Here is a 21684-nt window from a genome sequence, read left to right as displayed (position 1 = left end):
CACCTAACGGCTCTAACCGTTCAAGCAGTTATTTGAAATGAATTTGTTATCCAAATTGGTGTCAATTTTTTCCATAAGTTCAAGTTTCAGGGAACATTCTGCATCACCGCCACAACGATTTGAAACTCATGAGCTGTTAATAAGACGTAATTAGCCTCCTGAAGAAGGAACCAATTAGAGGCCTATTTAATTGGAGGATAATTAATGCCGGTGTGTGGAGATTAGTATACCGCGAAATGCTTCACCTTTGACCTTAAGATTAAAAGAAAATTGGATATATATATATATATATATATATATATATATATATATATATATATATATATATATATATATATATATATATATATAATATTTATAATAGCTGTACCCGGCTATGTGTTGCTGTGGCTCAGCAACCCTCCCCTGCCCCCCCCCCCCGTCCTTCCCACCCTTCCCCTCTCCCCCGTCCTCCCCACCCTTCCCCTCTCCCCCGTCCCCTCGTCCTCCCCACCATCTACCCACTTCCTCGTCCGGTGGGTTCCCAAATGATCTGACGTTCTCATCACTGAAAAATAAGAACAGTTAGAAAACGAAATGAAAAGCAATGAAAAAATAAAACAGTAAACTATACTCACAAAATGAACGGTATGGTAAACAACACAACTCAATTCCAACGCAATGTCATAGAAAACAATTAAATCAAAATTAAAAAAATCAAAATCTATGAAAATTCAATTTATCAATGCAATCGGAAACATTGAAATGGAATCGTAGCATATTTAGTATAGCGTGTGTTGCTTTTACGTGCAACAGATGGCACTGTTTTTGCAAAATAGCATGTTTTTACCCGTCACCGATGTGGCATCTATATAGTAGTACATAAAAACACGTGCGTATTCGAATGGAACGTTGTGTCACAATTTCAAAGCAATCGGTGAAGAACTTACGGAAATTACAGTGTGTTGCTTTTACGAGCAACAGATGGCGCTGTTTAAAAAAAAAAGCATGTTTTTGCTTGTCACAGACGTGACATCTATATATATATATATATATATATATATATATATATATATATATATATATATATATATATATATATAATGTATGTATATAAAAACACGCTCATATGCAAATGGAACGTTGTGTCAAAATTTCAAAGCAATCGGTGAAGAACTTTCGGTGATTAGCGATTTTAAATAAACGAATATATATATATATATATATATATATATATATATTAGGCCACGCATGTTTGATCACATGATCCACATATTGTCATGCAAGATGCTTGACTCTTGCATGTGACATATTGCCTATCGTTCCTCATCCAGCACTGTAACAGCGTTCAGTGCCATGACCTCCGTCTACACACCTTGGATTTACCTCCCCGCCTCCTCCTCCCGCTTTAACGTAACTAGATACACCAATTACAGTCAAGCATGCTGTGCGTGTTGGTATTATGTTCATGGCGACAGGCGCACGTCCACTGCTCTCTCTCATTACATTTCTCCTGGTGTATTTATGCAACATTTGGGTATTTTATATTTATGTTTATTTTATATTTTAATGCTGGTAAGAAATTATGCAAATTGAAGAAAATAATTATAAATATGCTCCAATTTATTGTAAATATATTGTTTATACATGATTATTCATTTATCTATTTATAATTTTTTAACATTTTAACAGTAATTGAACGTTATTCATGTAACTATGATTTACAAAATGAAATCAAAGAAGGAAAATATAACTTGGAAAATCTTTGGAGAAGTGCAATAGACTCGAACTCGTTATCCCAGACACACTCCAGGTTATCCACAAGGACCAGGATGTGCTAAAATAAACACAGCCTGAAGAGAAATTGACCTAGCACGTGGGTTCGATCCTACTGCCCTGCTGCAAATATTTTTGTTCAACTCTGTATTGTCAACCGTTTGTGTGGGGAAAAATTCCAGGCAGCTAATCTCTCTTTTCAAATTGATTTAATAAAATAAAGTTATGTCTTATTTATTTTCTTAGTAAGTAAGTATTAATTAAGTGGACTGTATGTACTGGTAAACTGCCTGAAATCTTCTTACACACTATTGGGAGGGACAATTGGTAGCTTAAACCACTTATATTGCTTATTGGTCCCTTCTTAAACTACCAATTGTTTACCTTTAAAACTATTATTTCAGTTATTTCATTATAAGTAATTAATTATAACTACTGCTACTGCTATAATGTCTTAGCTGTGCCAGTAGAATGGGCCTAGTAAGGCGTGTAGGTGTAGCCTCAAGATGGGTGTGGCCCTGCCTCTATGTGCCACGTAATGGCGGCTGGAGGGAAGGACAAGGCTTGGCAAACAAGTAGTTAATTATGTATATGAACCAACTGTCTGCACAGATTCTTGAAGCTCCTCTCACAATTTACCTGTATGGGATGCAAGGAATCAATCAAAGTTCCCTAAACATATCAATTACAGGTATGACATGAACTGTGGGGGCTGTAATGGGGTACACGTACGGTGTTTTTGGGGATGTCCTACGACATAACCATCTACATATTTATATTAAACAGTGCACTTGAATAATAAACAATACTTGGTAGACGGATACAGATGTTGTTGAGATGTTGTTAGGCTGTGTGGCTGGTGTTGACACGTAAATGGGGTGTCTAGCTGTTACACCAGTTAAGACAGCGTGGTATGCTCATCCCATGTTTTGTTGATAAGTATGTATAGACGCCTTCCTCTCCGGGCGACGCTCTTATGCTCTGGTTCCTCACTCAAAGTAATTTTACATTAACAAGGGAACCTAGCTACTATTTGTTGTAAATAATTATATTCAATCTTAGTGATTACTTTTTTGTTAACTTTAGAGACTAAACTAATCTATTAACAATGTTTCATAATGTAAATATACGATGACTTTGATGACGTCACGGAGTCTCCCATTTTCCATCCTGAAGGGAGTATAGACTAGGGGAGACTGTGTTATTTGTGTGTGTGGTTGTGTGTGTGTGTCGGTTTCCCGACAGTTTGTGTGTTATGACCTCAGGGCAAATGGGGGAACCTTTGACAAGCCGCCGGCTTCCTGTCCTCATCGAGGTCACTAGGGTGTTATTGACCCTCAGGTAAATTCAGGTTAATGTATACAGCATACGCATATGATGCTCCATGTATAGTTACGCACTCAACCAACCCGTTATCTTGAGATGATTTCGGGGCTTTTTAGTGTCCCCGCGGCCCGGTCCTCGACCAGGCCTCCACCCCCAGGAAGCAGCCCGTGACAGCTGACTAACACCCGGGTACCTATTTTACTGCTAGGTAACAGGGGCATAGGGTGAAAGAAACTGCCCATTGTTTCTTGCCGTCGCCTGGGATCGAACCCAGGACCACAGGATCACAAGCCCAGCATGCTGTCCGCTCGGCCGACTGGCTCCCTTTCCCTTGATTTCCGACCGACCCGTTCCCTTGATTTCCACCAACGTACAAAATAGAAGGTGCTAACCTGATCAAATATACATGAACCCAACCACCTCCCCTAACCTAACCTAACCTATTCATAGAAAACGTAGATATTTGTGAGCCGTTACTTTTCATAGTACTTTGCAATTTGTATTTTCTGGAGCATGTTGCGAGAGTACGTAGTTCTACCCCTGCAAGCCTCTCCTGGGACTAGCCTAGTCCTGCTACTACGTGATCTAATAGGCTGTAGCTTGGAGCGGCCCGCAGGCCCCACACACATTGTGCAAACACCAGCATAGACGAATGTTGTCTGGAGGTTTCAAGACGGACCTCAGCAACTATTGCCCAGAGACATACAGAGGGGGAAGGGGGGGGGGGTGTGGACGACATCAACAGAGATGAATGTTGCCTAAATGTTTCAAGATGGACCTCAGCAACTATTGTCCAGAGACAACAATGTCCAGAGATGAATGTTGTCTGAATGTTTCAAGATGGACCTCAGCAACTATTGTCCAGAGACAACAGAGATGAACGTTGTCTGAATGTTTCAAGATGGACCTCAGCAACTATTGTCCAGAGACAAGAGATGAACGTTGTCTGAATGTTTCAAGATGTACCTCAGCAACTATTGTTCAGAGACAACAGAGATGAACGTTGTCTGAATGTTTCAGAATGGACCTCAGCAACTATTGTCCAGAGACAACAGAGATGAACGTTGTCTGAATGTTTCAAGATGTACCTCAGCAACTATTGTTCAGAGACAAGAGAGATGAACGTTGTCTGAATGTTTCAGGATGGACCACTGCAACTATTGTCCAGAGACATACAAAAGGGGAGGACGAAACTCTCCATTCACACGCTAGCTTCACCAGACGTAATCTTGGCTAATGAATCTTTTTATTAGCATGCTGCGGCTGTTGTGGAAGGTTGCATGCATGATGCTAGGAGAGGGAAGGGGTGAGAAGCATGCAGGGGCTCACGAACTGAGAGGGAGAGGTTTTTTTCTCTTAACACGAAGGTGGCTATTCATTTGCATGATGTTAATCAGTGCTTTATACATTTCCGTCTCGCTTACATATGTAGAAGAGATGTTCTTCTACATATAGTGCAGTGCGTTATTATGTACTCAACCACATAATGAAGGCTGCATTTACGACAGCAAATATATATATATATATATATATATATATATATATTTGTGTGTAAACTAAAGTTTTTGAAAATGTAATAAGTTATTACGAAATGCATTCAAGTGTTGCATCAGACTAGAAATAAAAATGAATTTTGGAGAATTGATTTTTCAATTACCATCGACAGTGAAAAGAAACATAAGAAATATTGAGAAAATTCGTGTTAGAATTATTAATCTTACTTTTTCGGTCATATATAATATATATAATATATATATATATGTATATTAGTATATTTTGGTAGCAGTCTTTCCTGTATAATATATATGTGTATATATATATATATATATATATATATATATATATATATATATATATATATATATATATATATATATATATATATATATATATATAATATAGGGTTCGTAAGAGACAGACAAGTGAAATTGAAGCAATTATCTTCTAAAGAAGTATTTATTTACATTATCAATAATTTCGTGGTCAGATTATATTTGTTCGTAATTAAGTAATTATAGGCAGACCTTGTGATGACACTGAGTTATTGACGATTGTGTTTATTTAATATTAATATATGTCATCAATACACATTAGTGTATGGCTCATACACCGAGTATACAACGATGATAGCCTAATGACATGATTATATCCAAATTATAATTTTCTTTGCTTATTATTTACTGGAATAATATTTGTCGATATTTTAGTGATTTATTATTATATAAATATGTAAATGTATTTACATTGTGGAGTGAGATTCACCCTGGCACTACACAAGATGCTGACGTTAGATTGGTTATCTTGAGATCTTGAGATGATTTCGGGGCTTTAGTGTCCCCTCGGCCCGGTCCTCGACCAGGCCTCCAACCCCAGGAAGCAGCCCGTGACAGCTGACTAACTCCCAGGTACCTATTTACTGCTAGGTAACAGGGGCATTCAGGGTGAAAGAAACTTTGCCCATTTGTTTCTGCCTCGTGCGGGAATCGAACCCGCGCCACAGAATTACGAGTCCTGCGCGCTATCCACCAGACTACGAGGCCCCTAGGTTAAGCATCCCATTTTTCCGGGTTCGATCCCCCGGCAGAGGCAGAAACAAATAGAGCAGAGTTTCTCTCACCCTGATGCGCCTGTTCACCTAGAAGTAAATAGGTACCTGGGAGTTATTAGACAGCTGCTACGGGCTGCTTCCTGGTGAGGAGGGGGGTGCGCGGAGGAAAAATAGTTTGAGTTAGAAAGGCGGCGTTCAAGAGCTAATTGCTCAATTCTGCAGACACTAATAGTAAATATATACACACACATGAACACCATCACATGTAAAAAAGGCTAAGCCACTTTGATTCCATAATTTACAAGACTTAACATCCCGCCAGCCACAAATTATCATAAAAATAAATGAAAATAAACACAGAAAGAAATGAAGAAAATAAACACAGGAAAGAAATATCAAGCTGAGTGCAAATACATTAAGCGCACGCAAACATACAACTAGTATTCATACACCGAATATATATATATACAGATGTACACATATACGCAGAAATATAACCACATATACAAACCCCCCAACCCATACACATGCTTCCAAACACACACAAAATGAATGAATTCATTTAATACATTGCATGTAATACATTTAATTACCTCATGCCAATATACACAACTGTATACAGAATACGTATGTATACACACGTCCAACCATTCCCCTGTGGGTAAATAACAGTCTAGCCCGTAGTTATTCATAATCTATACCTGCGCTAATTACAGGGAGTCGAATTGGCAGTTTAGCAAGCACGAAAAGACACACACACACACACACACACACACACACGCACACACACACACACGGAATTTACGGGAATTAAACCTCACTTCGTTGGAAGACAGAAGAGTTAGGGGAGACATGATCACCACATTCAAGATCCTCAAGGGAATCGACAGGGTTGATAAAGACAGGCTGTTTAACACAAGGGGGAACACGCACAAGGGGACACAGGTGGAAACTGAGTGCCCAAATGAGCCACAGAGATATTAGAAAGAACTTTTTTAGTGTCAGAGTGGTTGACAAATGGAATGCATTAGGCAGTGATGTGGTGGAGGCTGACTCCATACACAGTTTCAAGTGTAGATATGATAGAGCCGAATAGGCTCAGGAACCTGTACACCTGTTGATTGACAGTTGAGAGGCGGGACCAAAGAGCCAGAGCTCAACCCCCGCAAGCACAACTAGGTGAGTACACACACACACACACACATTGAGGGGCCTCGTAGCCTGGTGGATAGCGCGCAGGACTCGTAATTCTGTGGCGCGGGTTCGATTCCCGCACGAGGCAGAAACAAATGGGCAAAGTTTCTTTCACCCTAAGTGCCCCTGTTACCTAGCAGTAAATAGGTACCTGGGAGTTAGTCAGCTGTCACGGGCTGCTTCCTGGGGTGTGTGTGTGTGTGTGTGTGTGGTGTGTAAAAAAAAAAAAAAAAAAAGTAGTTAGTAAACAGTTGATTGACAGTTGAGAGGCGGGCCGAAAGAGCAAAGCTCAACCCCCGCAAAAACACAACTAGTAAACACAACTAATAAACACACACACACACACGGGTTTCCCAAACACGCCGAAGCAAACACAGGGCTTTAACAAAGAAGTACAGGATTATTGAACAAGGGCTGGATAAATGAATGGATGTATGGATAAATGAATGGATGAATGGATGGATGAGCTGGAGGGTAGAGCGCAAGAGCTTGGCGCTGGACAACAGGAGAGCTTACCGTTGGGCCACAGAACAGTCTCACGCTGGACAACAGAAGAACCTGGCGCCTTACAACAGGAGTCAAACATGAAACGTCAAGACATTGCGTGGGACAACAGAACATGGCGTGGGACAACAGATCACACCGTGGGACAACAGAACATGGCGTGGGACAACAGAACATGACGTGGGACAACAGAACATTGCGTGGGACAACAGAACATGACGTGGGACAACAGAACATGGCGTGGGACAACAGAACACGGCATGGGACAACAGATCACACCGTGGGACAACAGAACCTGGCGCCTTACAACAGGAGTCAAACATGAAACGTCAAGACATTGCGTGGGACAACATAACATGGCGTGGGACAACAGATCACACCGTGGGACAACAGAACATGGCGTGGGACAACAGAACATGACGTGGGACAACAGAACATGGCGTGGGACAACAGAACATGACGTGGGACAACAGAACATGGCGTGGGACAACAGAACATGACGTGGGACAACAGAACATGGCGTGGGACAACAGAACACGGCATGGGACAACAGATCACACCGTGGGACAACAGAACCTGGCGCCTTACAACAGGAGTCAAACATGAAACGTCAAGACATTGCGTGGGACAACAGATCACACCGTGGGACAACAGAACATGGCGTGGGACAACAGAACATGGCGTGGGACAACAGAACATGGCGTGGGACAACAGAACATGACGTGGGACAACAGAACATGACGTGGGACAACAGAACATGCCGTGGGACAACAGATCATGGCTTGGGACAACAGAACATGACGTGGGACAACAGAACATGGCGTGGGACAACAAAACACGGCATGGGACAACAGAACATGGCGTGGGACAACAGAACATGGCGTGGGACAACAGAACATGGCGTGGGACAACAGAACATGGCGTGGGACAACAGAACATGGCGTGGGACAACAGAACACAACGTGGGACAACAGAACATGGAATGGGACAACAGAACATGGCGTGGGACAACAGATCACACCGTGGGACAACAGAACATGGCGTGGGACAACAGATCACACCGTGGGACAACAGAACATGGCGTGGGACAACAGAACACAACGTGGGACAACAGAACATGACGTGGGACAACAGAACATGGCTTGGGACAACAGAACATGGAATGGGACAACAGAACATGGCGTGGGTCAACAGATCACAGCGTGGGACAACAGATCACACCGTGGGACAACAGATCACACCGTGGGACAACAGATCACACCGTGGGACAACAGATCACAGCGTGGGACAACAGATCACTCCGTGGGGACAACAGATCACACCGTGGGACAACAGATCACACCGTGGGACAAGAGGTCAATATTGCATGGGAGGTCAACACGCCAAGTTACCGCACTGCTGTTGACCCTCTCCCATGACCTACGTCGCCAGGAGCCAGTCTTTATATATATATATATATATATATATATATATATATATATATATATATATATATATATATGTCGTACCTAGTAGCCAGAACGCACTTCTCAGCCTACTATGCAAGGCCCAATTTGCCTAATAAGCCAAGTTTTCATGAATTAATTGTTTTTCGACTACCTAACCTACCTAACCTAACCTAACCTAACTTTTCCGGCTACCTAACTTAACCTAACCTATAAAGATAGGTTAGGTTAGGTTAGGTAGGGTTGGTTAGGTTCGGTCATATATCTACGTTAATTTTAACTCCAATAAAAAAAAATTGACCTCATACATAAAGATATGGGTAGATTTATCATTTAATAAGAAAAAAATTAGAGATAATATATTAATTCAGGAAAACTTGGCTTATTAGGCAAATCGGGCCTTGCATAGTAGGCCGAGAAGTGCATTCTGGCTACTAGGTACGACATATATATATATATATATATATATATATATATATATATATATATATATATATATATATATATAATGAAGGTGAAAACATGGGGGGATACATAAGGGATAAACATAGGGGCTGCAGAAGGCTTATTGGCCCATACGAGGCATCTCCTATCTAAACACAAAGATTAATCCAGTGTAATTGGCCTGTTATGTTGGACATTGTCTTCTGTGTTGGCATCGATATGTTCTTGTCTTGTCCTTAGACAAGAACATGTTAAGGACAAGACAAGAACATATCGATGCTCGTATGGGCCAATAAGCCTTCTGCAGCCCCTATGTTTATCCCTTATGTATCCCCCCATGTTTTCACCTTCAATATATATATATATATATATATATATATATATATATATATATATATATATATATATATATATATATATATATAATATATAATATAATATATAATATATATTATATTATATATTATATTATATAATATATATATATAATATATATATATTATATATATTATATATATATATATATATATATATATATATATATATATATAATATAATATAATATAATATATTATAGTGTCAGACCACGGAGGAAAATTTAGACAGGAATTTCCTTAAGTACTTTCGCATATTAATACATCTTCATTGTACTCCTTCTGAAGATGTATTAATATACGAAAGTACTTAAGGAAATTCCTGTTTCAGTTTTCCTCCGTGGTCTGACACTGTCACATTTTTAATCACGTGTTTATTTTCGTAATATACACATATATATTATATAGTGAAGATAGTGATAATGATGGCTGGAGATGTACAGTGAAGCTTGTTATTCAGTGTTGACGACTGTGTAGTAACGATGGTTACAGTAAGGATGGTCGTGTGTAGTGAAGACGGGTTTCTTAGAGGCTGTAGAGTTCCTCAAACATCCTCTACAGGAATCGAGGATGCAGTGAGCATTTCCCCCTCTGGATCGCCACGCTGAGGCGCTGGAAAAGGTAGCTCGCTGCTCTATAGTCTCGAGTTGTTTTGCTGAGCCTAGAACCCATATCCTTGCGAAATCTCCTGGCATTCTCTCCCCTTGGACCAAGGAGTCCGAGATCCTCAGAAGGTGGATATACACAAATATGAACCCGTCCTCCTAATAGAACGTCGTATTTTGACGTATTCTCTACCTAAAGCCCCAAAAACTGTCATACTAGAAAATGGAAGCGGCTGGCAAAATAGACATTCTGTCCCGTTTTCTGTTTTGGGTCCTCTGGTAGGTTAGGATAAGGGCACTTTAGTACGTCAGTTTCCTGACGTTGGGAGATCTTAGCAGGACGGGCTGCATTTATAGTCCCAGTTGTCTGACGTGTTCTGATAATCAGATAATTTCATATTAGGTCAACTCTATTTCAGGAGCGCCATTAGGCCAGCCCATCTATGGAAAAGAAGATGATTGATGAAAGGAAAACGATGATTGGTCAAAAGAAAATGGTCCTGGGAGGTTATACTATCGTAAATTTTTGATCCCCCACAGATCCGTAATCTCCTTAGTTCTTTTCAAGATTCCTTCGTTCATATTCATAAATTGAGCAGTCCAGTCGAAGATAGAAATTATAACACCAATTTCATATATATATATATATATATATATATATATATATATATATATATATATATATATATATATATATATAATATTTAATATATAAATTGTCAACCACACTATGGTGGAAATAAACACTTCATTCACTTGGGCACTAGGAGACTCGAACTCTCGATCCCAGGAGAGTGAGGACAAAGCTCTATCGCTGCAGGCGATGAGTCATAATAACGTGGCTAAAGTATGTTGACCAGACCACACACTAGAAGGTGAAGGGACGATGACGTTTCGGTCCGTCCTGGACAATTCTCAAGTCGACTGTATGGAAACAATCGATTTGAGAATAGTCCAGGACGGACCGAAACGTCGTCGTCCCTTCACCTTCTAGTGTGTGGTCTGCTCAACCGCTGCACCAGGCAGACGGTTCCAATAGAGAAGATTTCAGAGGCAACAAACCGCTGCCCACCTGAAACTTCATCCTTCACCCCCCTGCGTATAGGTAGCTGGCATGTAGTGAACCCTCACCCACCTTATATATAAATTGTCAACCCTAAGGGGGTCACCCCCCTGTATCAATACCCACGTTGCAAGGGACTCAATCAACTCCCACTTTTGATGGGGGAGGGTGGGAGGAAGAGAGCTTTTATCAATGACCCATGTTACAAGAGGCGCTATCAATGACCCACGTTACAAGAGGCGTTATCAATGACCCACGTTACAATAGGCGCTATCAATGACCCACGTTACAAGAGGCGTTATCAATGACCCACGTTACAAGAGGCGTTATCAATGACCCACGTTACAAGAGGCGCTATCAATGACCCACGTTACAAGAGGCGTTATCAATGACCCACGTTACAAGAGGCGCTATCAATGACCCACGTTACAAGAGGCGTTATCAATGACCCACGTTACAAGAGGCGTTATCAATGACCCACGTTACAAGAGGCGCGATCAATGACCCACGTTACAAGAGGCGCTATCAATGACCCACGTTACAAGAGGCGCTATCAATGACCCACGCTGCAAGAGTTGTGAGTCACGGCGCTGCACATATGAGGACAGAGGTGGCGTACCGAACCAGAAGCCGGCAGCCAGTCGGAGAGAGAGAATCATTGAATCCGGTCGACCAGATCAATACTACCCGGCCCCCATACCCCCCCTACCCCCCCTCCCCCGCATACACTGCATCATCCGTGTAATCTTGATCCTTGCATTACTCATCAGAGTTCATCATATGTATTCATTATTTTGTCGTGGGGTCAATAGTGTGTGTGTGTGTGTTTCAAGCGTAGGTTACACATACACGTGGATGAGTTTGGAGTGGGATTTCAATAGGAGCTGCCTCGTATGGACCAATAGGAGCTGCCTCGTATGGACCAATAGGAGCTGCCTCGTATGGACCAATAGGAGCTGCCTCGTATGGACCAATAGGAGCTGCCTCGTATGGACCAATAGGAGCTGCCTCGTATGGACCAATAGGAGCTGCCTCGTATGGACCAATAGGAGCTGCCTCGTATGGGCCAATAGGAGCTGCCTCGTATGGACCAATAGGAGCTGCCTCGTATGGGCCAATAGGAGCTGCCTCGTATGGACCAATAGGAGCTGCCTCGTATGGACCAATAGGAGCTGCCTCGTATGGGCCAATAGGAGCTGCCTCGTATGGATCAATAGGAGCTGCCTCGTATATATACGAGGAAGGTTTTTCTAATTCCTACATGTCAATATGTCCAGCATGAGGCTGCTGGTTGCTGAGCGTCTTGTGTTGTGACTGCCAATTTTTTTGGTTGTCCACGAGGTTGGGACAGGTGGGGAACCTTGAGAATATTGGCATGGTTCTCAACAGGAAGTCAGCTGACATCTCTGCGGTTTTGAGGGACTTTAATGTGCTGATTAGTCTCTCTCTCTCTCTCTCTCTCTCTCTCTCTCTCTCTCTCTCTCTGACACCGGATGATGACATCAAGATGAAACCATGTCACGTGACGTAGCGATAATCCCCCGCCTTGAATCTACTTTCTAACGGCCGGATAAGCGAGACACATGGCCGTATAAATGACCCTATATTGCCGGATAACTGAATAACGCCATATGATGATTACACAGTCCGAGCCAAACACGTTCAGTACACGAGCACTCTGCAAATTATGACCCCTAAATAGTGAGTTTAATTACCAGGAAATGCAATTAGCTAAATATATATAGGAGTTGACTTTATTTACGATAATCTTTTTATCTGGTTATCAAAACGGAATTTGTGTTTGCTTAATCTGTGTGGAGTAGATGATATAGGTGTCGCGTACTGATGAAGAGTATTTAATTAGTTGACTGTAAGCTGTTTGGATTCCAATTATGTCCCTTTTCCAGAATACCTTTTCCAGAATACTTCTCTTCCAGACTATTGTTTCCGGGATACTTCTTTTTCCAGAATATATTTTTCCAGAACACTTCTTTCCCAGACAATTTTTTCCAGAATACATTTTACAGGTTACTGTTTCCAAAATACATTTTTCTAGACTACTTTTTAATAAAATACTTTTTTCCAGAAAGGTGTTTCCCAGAGTACTTTTTTTTCCATAATACCCTTTCCCAGAATATATACTTTTTTGTTTTAAATACATATTTTTGGATAATTGTATTCTAACTGTTTATACATGAATCTTGAGCATCAAGGCGCTCATTCAGAGATTAATGTAGTGTACATGTATCACTTCATGTGTACATGTCACATGTGTACATGTACACATGTGTACATGTCACATGTGTACATGTATCACTTCAAGTGCACATGTTACACAGTTTCACGCTCATACATCAGGATCATTGAGCTCTAGACACAGTACACAGTCGGAATGCACAGTCGTCGTAATGCACGGTGCATCTACCAGCAAGATGCGACTATCTTCTTGAGATGATTTCGGGGCTTAGCGTCCCCGCGGCCCGGTCCTCGACCAGGCCTTCATTTTTTGTTACACCCCCCCTCCCCAGGAAGCAGCCTGTAGCAGCTGTCTAACTCCCAGGTATCTATTTACTGCTAGGTGAACAGGAGCATCAGGATGAGAAAAACTCTGCCCATTTGTTTCCGCTTCCACCGGAGATCGAACCCAGAACCTTAGGACTATGAATCCCGAGCGCTGTCCACTCAACCGTCAGGCCCCTCTACCAAACAGACTGGAAACAGAATGATGGAGGACAAATAGAAAACGGAGAAGAACAAGAAGCAAAATTCCCCCCCCAAAAAGTCAGTGCTAATCCTTAGCTGATTCTAAGTAAATTCTAAGAATTTAGAATTTACATTTAAGTAACAAGCGGAGATCCGCAAGAGTCAGTTCCAAGGCTGAACTTCGTTGTCAATGTTTATAGATGTCTGAAAGGTGATTAGAATGCAAAAGGCTGCTCATTACTACGTATCTTGAACAAACTTCAACGGGGGTCAAATATGTTGTAATTCTTGCCTGTTTTATGGAGTGTCGGGTCAAGAGAACGGGGCGGGATTGTTGAGTGACGGAGTCCGAGAGCTGGAGCTCGATCCCCCGCAGACACAAAGAGGTATAGGATATTTCTACATTCTTTCAGACATCTGTTTTTATGCACCCGTTAATTTATACGCCCGTCACCCACACACGCACACGCACACACACACACACACACACACACACACACACACACACACACACACACACACACACACACACACACACACACACACACACACACACACACGCGAACACACACGCGAACACACACGCGAACACACACGCGAACACACACGCGAACACACACACACACACACACACACACACACACACACACACACACACACACACACACACACACACACACACACACACACACACACGCGCGGGCGCACACACACACACACACACACACACACACACACACACACACACACACACACACACACACACACACACACACACACTCACGGCGTTCAGGAACCTGTGTAAGGAATCATTCAGAATCTTGTACACCACATATGTAAGACCAATCCTGGAGTATGCGGCCCCAGCATGGAGCCCGTACCTTGTCAAGCACAAGACGAAGCTGGAAAAAGTCCAAAGGTATGCTACTAGACTAGTCCCAGAACTAAGAGGCATGAGTTATGAGGAAAGGCTGCGGGAAATGCACCTTAAGACACTGGAAGACAGAAGAGTAAGGGGGGGACATGATCACAACCTACAAAATCCTCAGGGGAATCGACCGGGTAAACAAGGATGAACTATTCAACACTGGTGGGACGCGAACAAGGGGACACAGGTGGAAGCTGAGTACCCAAATGAGCCACAGAGACGTTAGAAAGAACTTTTCAGTGTCAGAGTAGTTAGTAAATGGAATGCATTAGGAAGTGATGTGGTGGAGGCTGACTCCATACACAGTTTCAAATGTAGATATGATAGAGCCCAATAGGCTCGGGAATCTGTACACCAGTTGATTGACGGTTGAGAGGCGGGACCAAAGAGCCAGAGCTCAACCCCCGCAAGCACAATTAGGTGACTACAATTAGGTGAGTACACACACACACACAGTCAAGCACAAGACGAAGCTGAAAAAAGTTCAGAGGTATGCCACTAGGTTAGTCCCAGAACTAAGAGGCATGAGTTATGAAGCCAGACTACGTGAACTGCACCTCACGTCGCTGGAAGACAGAAGAGCTAGGGGAGACATGATCACCACATACAAAATTCTCAGGGGAATTGACAAGGTAGACAAGGATGGATTATTTAACCCGGGTGGTACACGCACAAGGGGACACAGGTGGAAGCTGAGTGCCCAAATGAGCCACAGAGACATTAGAAAGAACTTTTTCAGTGTCAAAGTAGTTAGTAAATGGAATGCACTAGGAAGTGATGTGGTGGAGGCTGACTCCATACACAGTTTCAAGTGTAGATATGATAAGAATCCAGTAGGCTCAGGAATCTGTATTCCAGTTGATTGGCGGGACCAAAGAGCCAGAGTTCAACCCCTGCAAGCACAACTAGGTAAATACACACACACACACACTATCAAGGCCACAGAAATATTCAACTCAAAGCAAGGAATAGCCAATAACCCTTCCCCCCCTCTCCCCCTCCCCCTCACCACCACCTCACCCCCTAATCACCCCTCACCCCCCCCCTAACCACCCCCCTCACCACCCCCTATCCTCAACCAGCTTAAATATCAGGAAAAATATTGTATCATTACGATAATACACCAGACCCTTAGCCTTGTTTATTGAGAAAATGGACAATTCTTCCTGCAGTTCAAATCTCTCCATATGTCACTGCGTAAAAAATGCAACGCTTGAGGTGAGAGAAACACGTATGGTCGTCATGGGAATGGTAAACAGTTTAGTCAACACGTATGGTCGTCCTGGGAATGATAAACGGTTTAGTCAATGCGTATGGTCGTCCTGGGAATGGTAAACTGTTTAGTCAACACGTATGGTCGTCCTGGGAATGATAAACGGTTTAGTCAATGCGTATGGTCGTCCTGGGAATGATAAAGTGTTTATTTAACACGTATGGTCGTCCTGGGAATGATAACCTGTTTATTAAACACGTACGGTCGTCCTGGGAATGATAAACTGTTGAGTCAATGCGTATGGTCGTCCTGGGAATGATAAACTGTTGAGTCAATGCGTATGGTCGTCCTGGGAATGATAAACAAAAGAAATGCGACGCAGTAGATGATGGAGGGGCCGGTGACAGTGAGAGAGCCGGTGAGGCACTGATCGATGAAACCAGAAACCATTTGTTTTGTAAACAAAAGCCTCGTGGCCGCGCTGGGAATGGCGGGAGGCAATATTAATGCTGAAATTGAATTTACAGCTCTTGCCATTTATAATTTACAGGCCATTTGAGTGTAAAAGGATATATACAACGTGATGTAAGATAATAGTTTGACATTCCTCTGCACGCATGAATTTTGTTGTACAAAAAGTAATGTTTTGAAAGATAAAAACTCGATATTTTTATAGCTAAGATCCCTCCAATTTTTTAATTTGGAGGGATCTTCCTTTACGGGTCTTAAGTCCCTGACTGGTCCACTAAGTGGTAATTAATTAAGTGTTACTTAGATGGTGGATGAGGTTTAACAACTATCTCGAGGTTATCTTGAGAGGATTTCGGGGCTTAGCGTCCCCGCGGCCCGGTCCTCGACCAGGCTTCCTTTTTGTTACACACCCCCAGGAAGCAGCCCGTAGCAGCTGTCTGACTCCCAGGTACCTATTTACTGCTAGGTGAACAGGGGGGCATCAGGGTGAAAGAAACGATTTGTCCATTTGTCTCCGCCTCCATCGGGGATCGAACCCGGAACCTCAGGACTATGAAACCGAAGCGCCGTCCTCTCAGCTGTTAGGCGCCTAATGACAATGATCAAATAGTGTATATAAGAATCATATCACTTTTGTTTAAATCATCTGTTTAACTTCATTGCTGTTAATGAATGCATCAATCACGCTACTGCCTGGCTTGGGTCTATTATCTGACTCACCTCTGACTCACATCCCCTGACTCACTGCTTACTCGTGTTGTACCACCAACATGAGTAAGAATACCATCAGCTACTGTGTCAGTATTACATCCGAATACTGTGTTGTACCATCAACATGAGTAAGAATACCATCAGCTACTGTGTCAGTATTACATTCGAATACTGTGTTGTGCCATCAACATGAGTAAGAATACCATCAGCTACTGTGTCAGTATTACATTCGAATACTATGTTGTACCATGAACACAGTATTAGAATACCGCAGTACCATCATGATTCCATGGTGGTACTGCATATTCTATTACTGGTCTCACATACGTTACATGCTAAATGTGTGTGGGGAGGCGGGTAGTGAAAGGCTGGCTTGGCAATCTTAGGATAAGTTAGGTTAGTTTAGGATTTCAAGATTAAGAAGGCACCAAATTGGGAAGACAATTAGTACTATTTAGGATTTTCAAGATTAAATTAAGAACTATATACTGACAAGCTCATTTAAACCCATTTAGTCTACCTACAATTTGACTCTATTCCCAAACCATTTAAGTTTATAGGAAACTCTTAAACTACACTGAGAAACAGACCCGATGTGTATATATATATACACCTTGTATATGTTCAATACCTTGTTCTGGCTCGCGTGACAGCTCTGAGCCAGCTCAAGTAATGGCACTGAGTATACTCAGAGGCACTCACTGTACTCTGAGGCACTCACTGTACTCTGAGGCACTCAGTCGTCGATATTGGCTGGTCATAAACATTGAGCTGACCCAGAATATGTAGTGAAGGAATGTTATTTAGTCAGTTGGTGTATGTCTGCAGTTGTTATTATTTATGAGTAAGACAAGTGACGCGGGAAGGTGAGATATGGCTGCCTGTCAACAGGGTATTGATGTACGGGGGGGGGGGGGTTAGGCCCCTCTGCCACACACCTTTCCGGAACAGGGGTTGGATACACAGAGAGAGGTGTAAACCTCTGTAAACGTCGACTTGAGAATGGTCCAGGACGGACCGAAACGTCGTCGTCCCTTCAACTTCTAGTGTTTGGTCTGGTCAACATACTTCAGCCACGTTATTGTGACTCATCGCCTGCAGGTGTAAACCTATTCCTCGGCGTATATATATTGAGTTTACTTTAGTCCTTGAGGGAGAGGTCACGACCTCTCCGTGGGTGCAGTCGCACCTCCACAGATCTTAAGTATCAGCTAATGATACTGGTAATGGCTTCAAAGGGCCACCACTTACGGGCTATTCATGCCCGTGCCACCTTTTGGGTGGCTTATTCTTCATCAATCATCAATCAGTCCTTGAGGATTACGGGCTATTTATGCCCGTGCCACCTCTTGGGTGGCTTAATCTTGATCAATCAATCATCCTTGAGGAGAGAATCGCAGATATTTCAAGATCTTACACCACCAAAGATCACATTCACTCCAAAAAATCTACCACCTACGGGGCTATTCGTGCCCATGCCACTTCTTGTGGTGGCTTAATCTTCAGCAATATAATCCTCGACTGAGTTCAGGACTAAAGTATAATTTGCTAGTTAGTAAGCTAGTGTCACGGCCCTTAATAGCCCCCCCCCCAACAATCATACATTTGTGTCATATGATAACCTTAAGCCCAACACCAAACTAACCTTCACAATGTTCCTTTGAATCATTTGTAACTTGATAAAATCATTAGAGAAGTTAGGTTGTGGTTTTCTATTCAGCTTTTCAAGGCCAACTCAAATATTCACAATCAATTAGCATGTCACATATGCACTTATTCATAAGCAAGATATTGACTATAAGCAAGTGCGAGAATGGGTTGGAATTTCATACCTTGAGCAATCCTCGCCTTATAGTTTCCTGCTCTCGTACATATATTTCCTGTTCTCGTACATATATCCTGAAGAATATATAGGAAGTTCTGAATATTCGTCAAGACATTGCCATGTAGCCTTCAAGGCTTATAACACCTTCACAAAGTTGTAACATTGAAAACACTTCTATCTCTCACTCACGGTCAGTAGTTCGAGCCTCTAAGTGCCCCGTTGAATGAAATGAACCGTAACATTGAGACTGTTGTCTTGACGGTATAATTTTTCTCCTTGGTGCAGGATGGAACGGTACGAGAGCCTGGGTGTGGTGGGCGAGGGCTCCTACGGCTTGGTACTCCGCTGCCGACACAAGGAGTCAGGTCAGACCGTCGCTATCAAGAAGTTCTTGGAGAGTGAAGATGATCATACTGTCAAGAAGATTGCACTCAGGGAGGTCCGGATGCTTAAGGTAGGTCTAAAGGGGGTCCACATACTCAAGGAGGGGTCTGAGGAAGAAATAGAACTTCACGGTTCTATTCACTACAAAAGTTGTGATGATAAATTAACAAATGTAATTTTGAGTTAGATTAGGTTAGGTTAGGTTGGCTAGGGTTAGTTTAGGTTCCATTGGGTTCTGGTTAGGTTCGACTAGGTTAGGTTGGGTAAGGTTATAGGGTGGGTTGGGTTAGGTTCGGTTGCATTCTCACAATAAAAAAAAACATCTCGGGAGTACCTAACTGGCACCCAACTGAGACTTTAAACCTCCCCCTAGAGCACCACTAAAGTATTTGTAGATACATATCTCCATCACTGTCTCATAAGGAACCTATGTTCCCCAAAAGGTTAGTACTAGCAACAGCTATTGGGCAAACGTACAAGAATGGGATATTAATTGACTTTTATAGTAGTATAAAAGACGACTAAAACGGTCCTCTTTAATTGACTTTTATAGTAGTATAAAAGACGACTAAAACAGTCCTCTTTAATTGACTTTTATAGTAGTATAAAAGACGACTAAAACGGTCCTCTTTAATTGACTTTTATAGTAGTATAAAAGACGACTAAAACAGTCCTCTTTAATTGACTTTTATAGTAGTATAAAAGACGACTAAAACAGTCCTCTTTAATTGACTTTTATAGTAGTATAAAAGACGACTAAAACAGTCCTCTTTAATTGACTTTTATAGTAGTATAAAAGACGACTAAAACAGTCCTCTTTAATTGACTTTTATAGTAGTATAAAAGAAGACTAAAACAGTCCTCTTTAATTGACTTTTATAGTAGTATAAAAGACGACTAAAACAGTTCTTTTCTATACTATTAATTTTTTGGGGAAAAGGACATAAGAAAGAAGACAACAACCCAATCTAAGCTGTTTATTAGGCCTAACATGATACATATGTGTATTGAATTAAGCCTAAGATGGCATGTATTATGCCTCGGATTGCCTATTTAGGCCTAGGGCAGTTTAGGGTGCCCTTAAGTTACTGATCCACTTTCTCGACATGCCTTTTATGGTGTTCCAATAGGGAAGATTGTGAACTTTTTTTTTGGGTACAAAAGTCAATTTTTGTTTACATTTGACTAAATAATTACTAAAAGTATTAACACTTTTGTAGGCTGGATTGAATAAAGATGCAATCCACAAAAGTGAGGTTATGTTTTAATCCACAAAAGTGAGGTGATGTCTCGTAGGTGGTAGTTAAGTGTAAGCTGGATATTAATAGTTGGAAGTGTTTAGTTTGTAGTGCTTCAGCTTCATGTCTGTTCTCCTACCTGTCAATTAATTTGGTGTTGTTAGTCAGAATATTGTAATGTGAAGAAATGATGGGATCTTTGATAGATCCTTGTTGTTTGTATCTTGTTTGGTACCTTAAAACCAACATTAGTGTCTTGTCTATATATTGAGATCTTTAGAGCTGAGAATACCCAAGAATATAGACGACATTTGACTCTAATGAACTTAAATACAAATGCGTTTTCAACATTATGAAAACAGATTATTGCTCCCTTACATGGCTAAATACTTCGTTATGTAATCTCAGAGCACGTTGACGGATTCGGCTACACATCCTAATAGCAACTTATATTCCCACAGAAACTGCGGCACGAGAACCTGGTCAACCTGATCGAGTTCTTCCGCCGCAAGCGACGCCTGTACCTAGTCTTTGAGTACGTCGACCACACCATCTTAGACGAACTGGAGGCCACGGAGACGGGCCTGGACGAGACCACCACCAGGGAGCACATCTTCCAGGTGCTTCGGGGCATCGCCTTCTGCCACCAGAACCAGGTCAGTTCGGCTGGTCTTCGGCAGAGTGAAGAGGAGGTGTTCGAAGCCTCACAATACCCAGTGTTCCACCCGTCATTATGGTGGCGACGAACCTCATATATAAACAGCATGTATAAACTCTCTGAAAAGGAAGATTATGAGTATAGATAGTTGATTAGCCTTATTTTGATGTGAGAGAGGCTGAGGAAGTTATTGATTAGCCATATTTTGATGTGAGAGAGGCTGAGGAAGTTATTTATTAGCCTTATTTTGATGTGTGAGAGGCTGAGGAAGTTATTGATTAGCCATATTTTGATG

General features: G+C 41.9%; 1 protein-coding gene across 6 annotated transcripts in view; it reads left to right on the top strand.

Moving 5' to 3' along the window:
* Positions 1-21684, top strand: part of LOC123771942 (uncharacterized) — a 71287-nt gene that overhangs the window by 25925 nt on the left and 23678 nt on the right. For all 6 annotated transcript variants that reach the window (XM_069337713.1, XM_069337716.1, XM_069337712.1 and 3 more), the window contains exons 2-3: positions 19395-19563; positions 21193-21387. In XM_069337713.1, the coding sequence (XP_069193814.1) occupies positions 19395-19563; positions 21193-21387 (364 nt within the window). The remainder of the gene's footprint in view (positions 1-19394; positions 19564-21192; positions 21388-21684) is intronic.

The sequence above is a fragment of the Procambarus clarkii genome, chromosome 38 (genome assembly GCF_040958095.1).
Source record: "Procambarus clarkii isolate CNS0578487 chromosome 38, FALCON_Pclarkii_2.0, whole genome shotgun sequence".
NCBI classification, from domain to species: Eukaryota; Metazoa; Arthropoda; class Malacostraca; order Decapoda; family Cambaridae; genus Procambarus; species Procambarus clarkii.
This window is presented reverse-complemented; position numbering and strand designations above follow the sequence as displayed.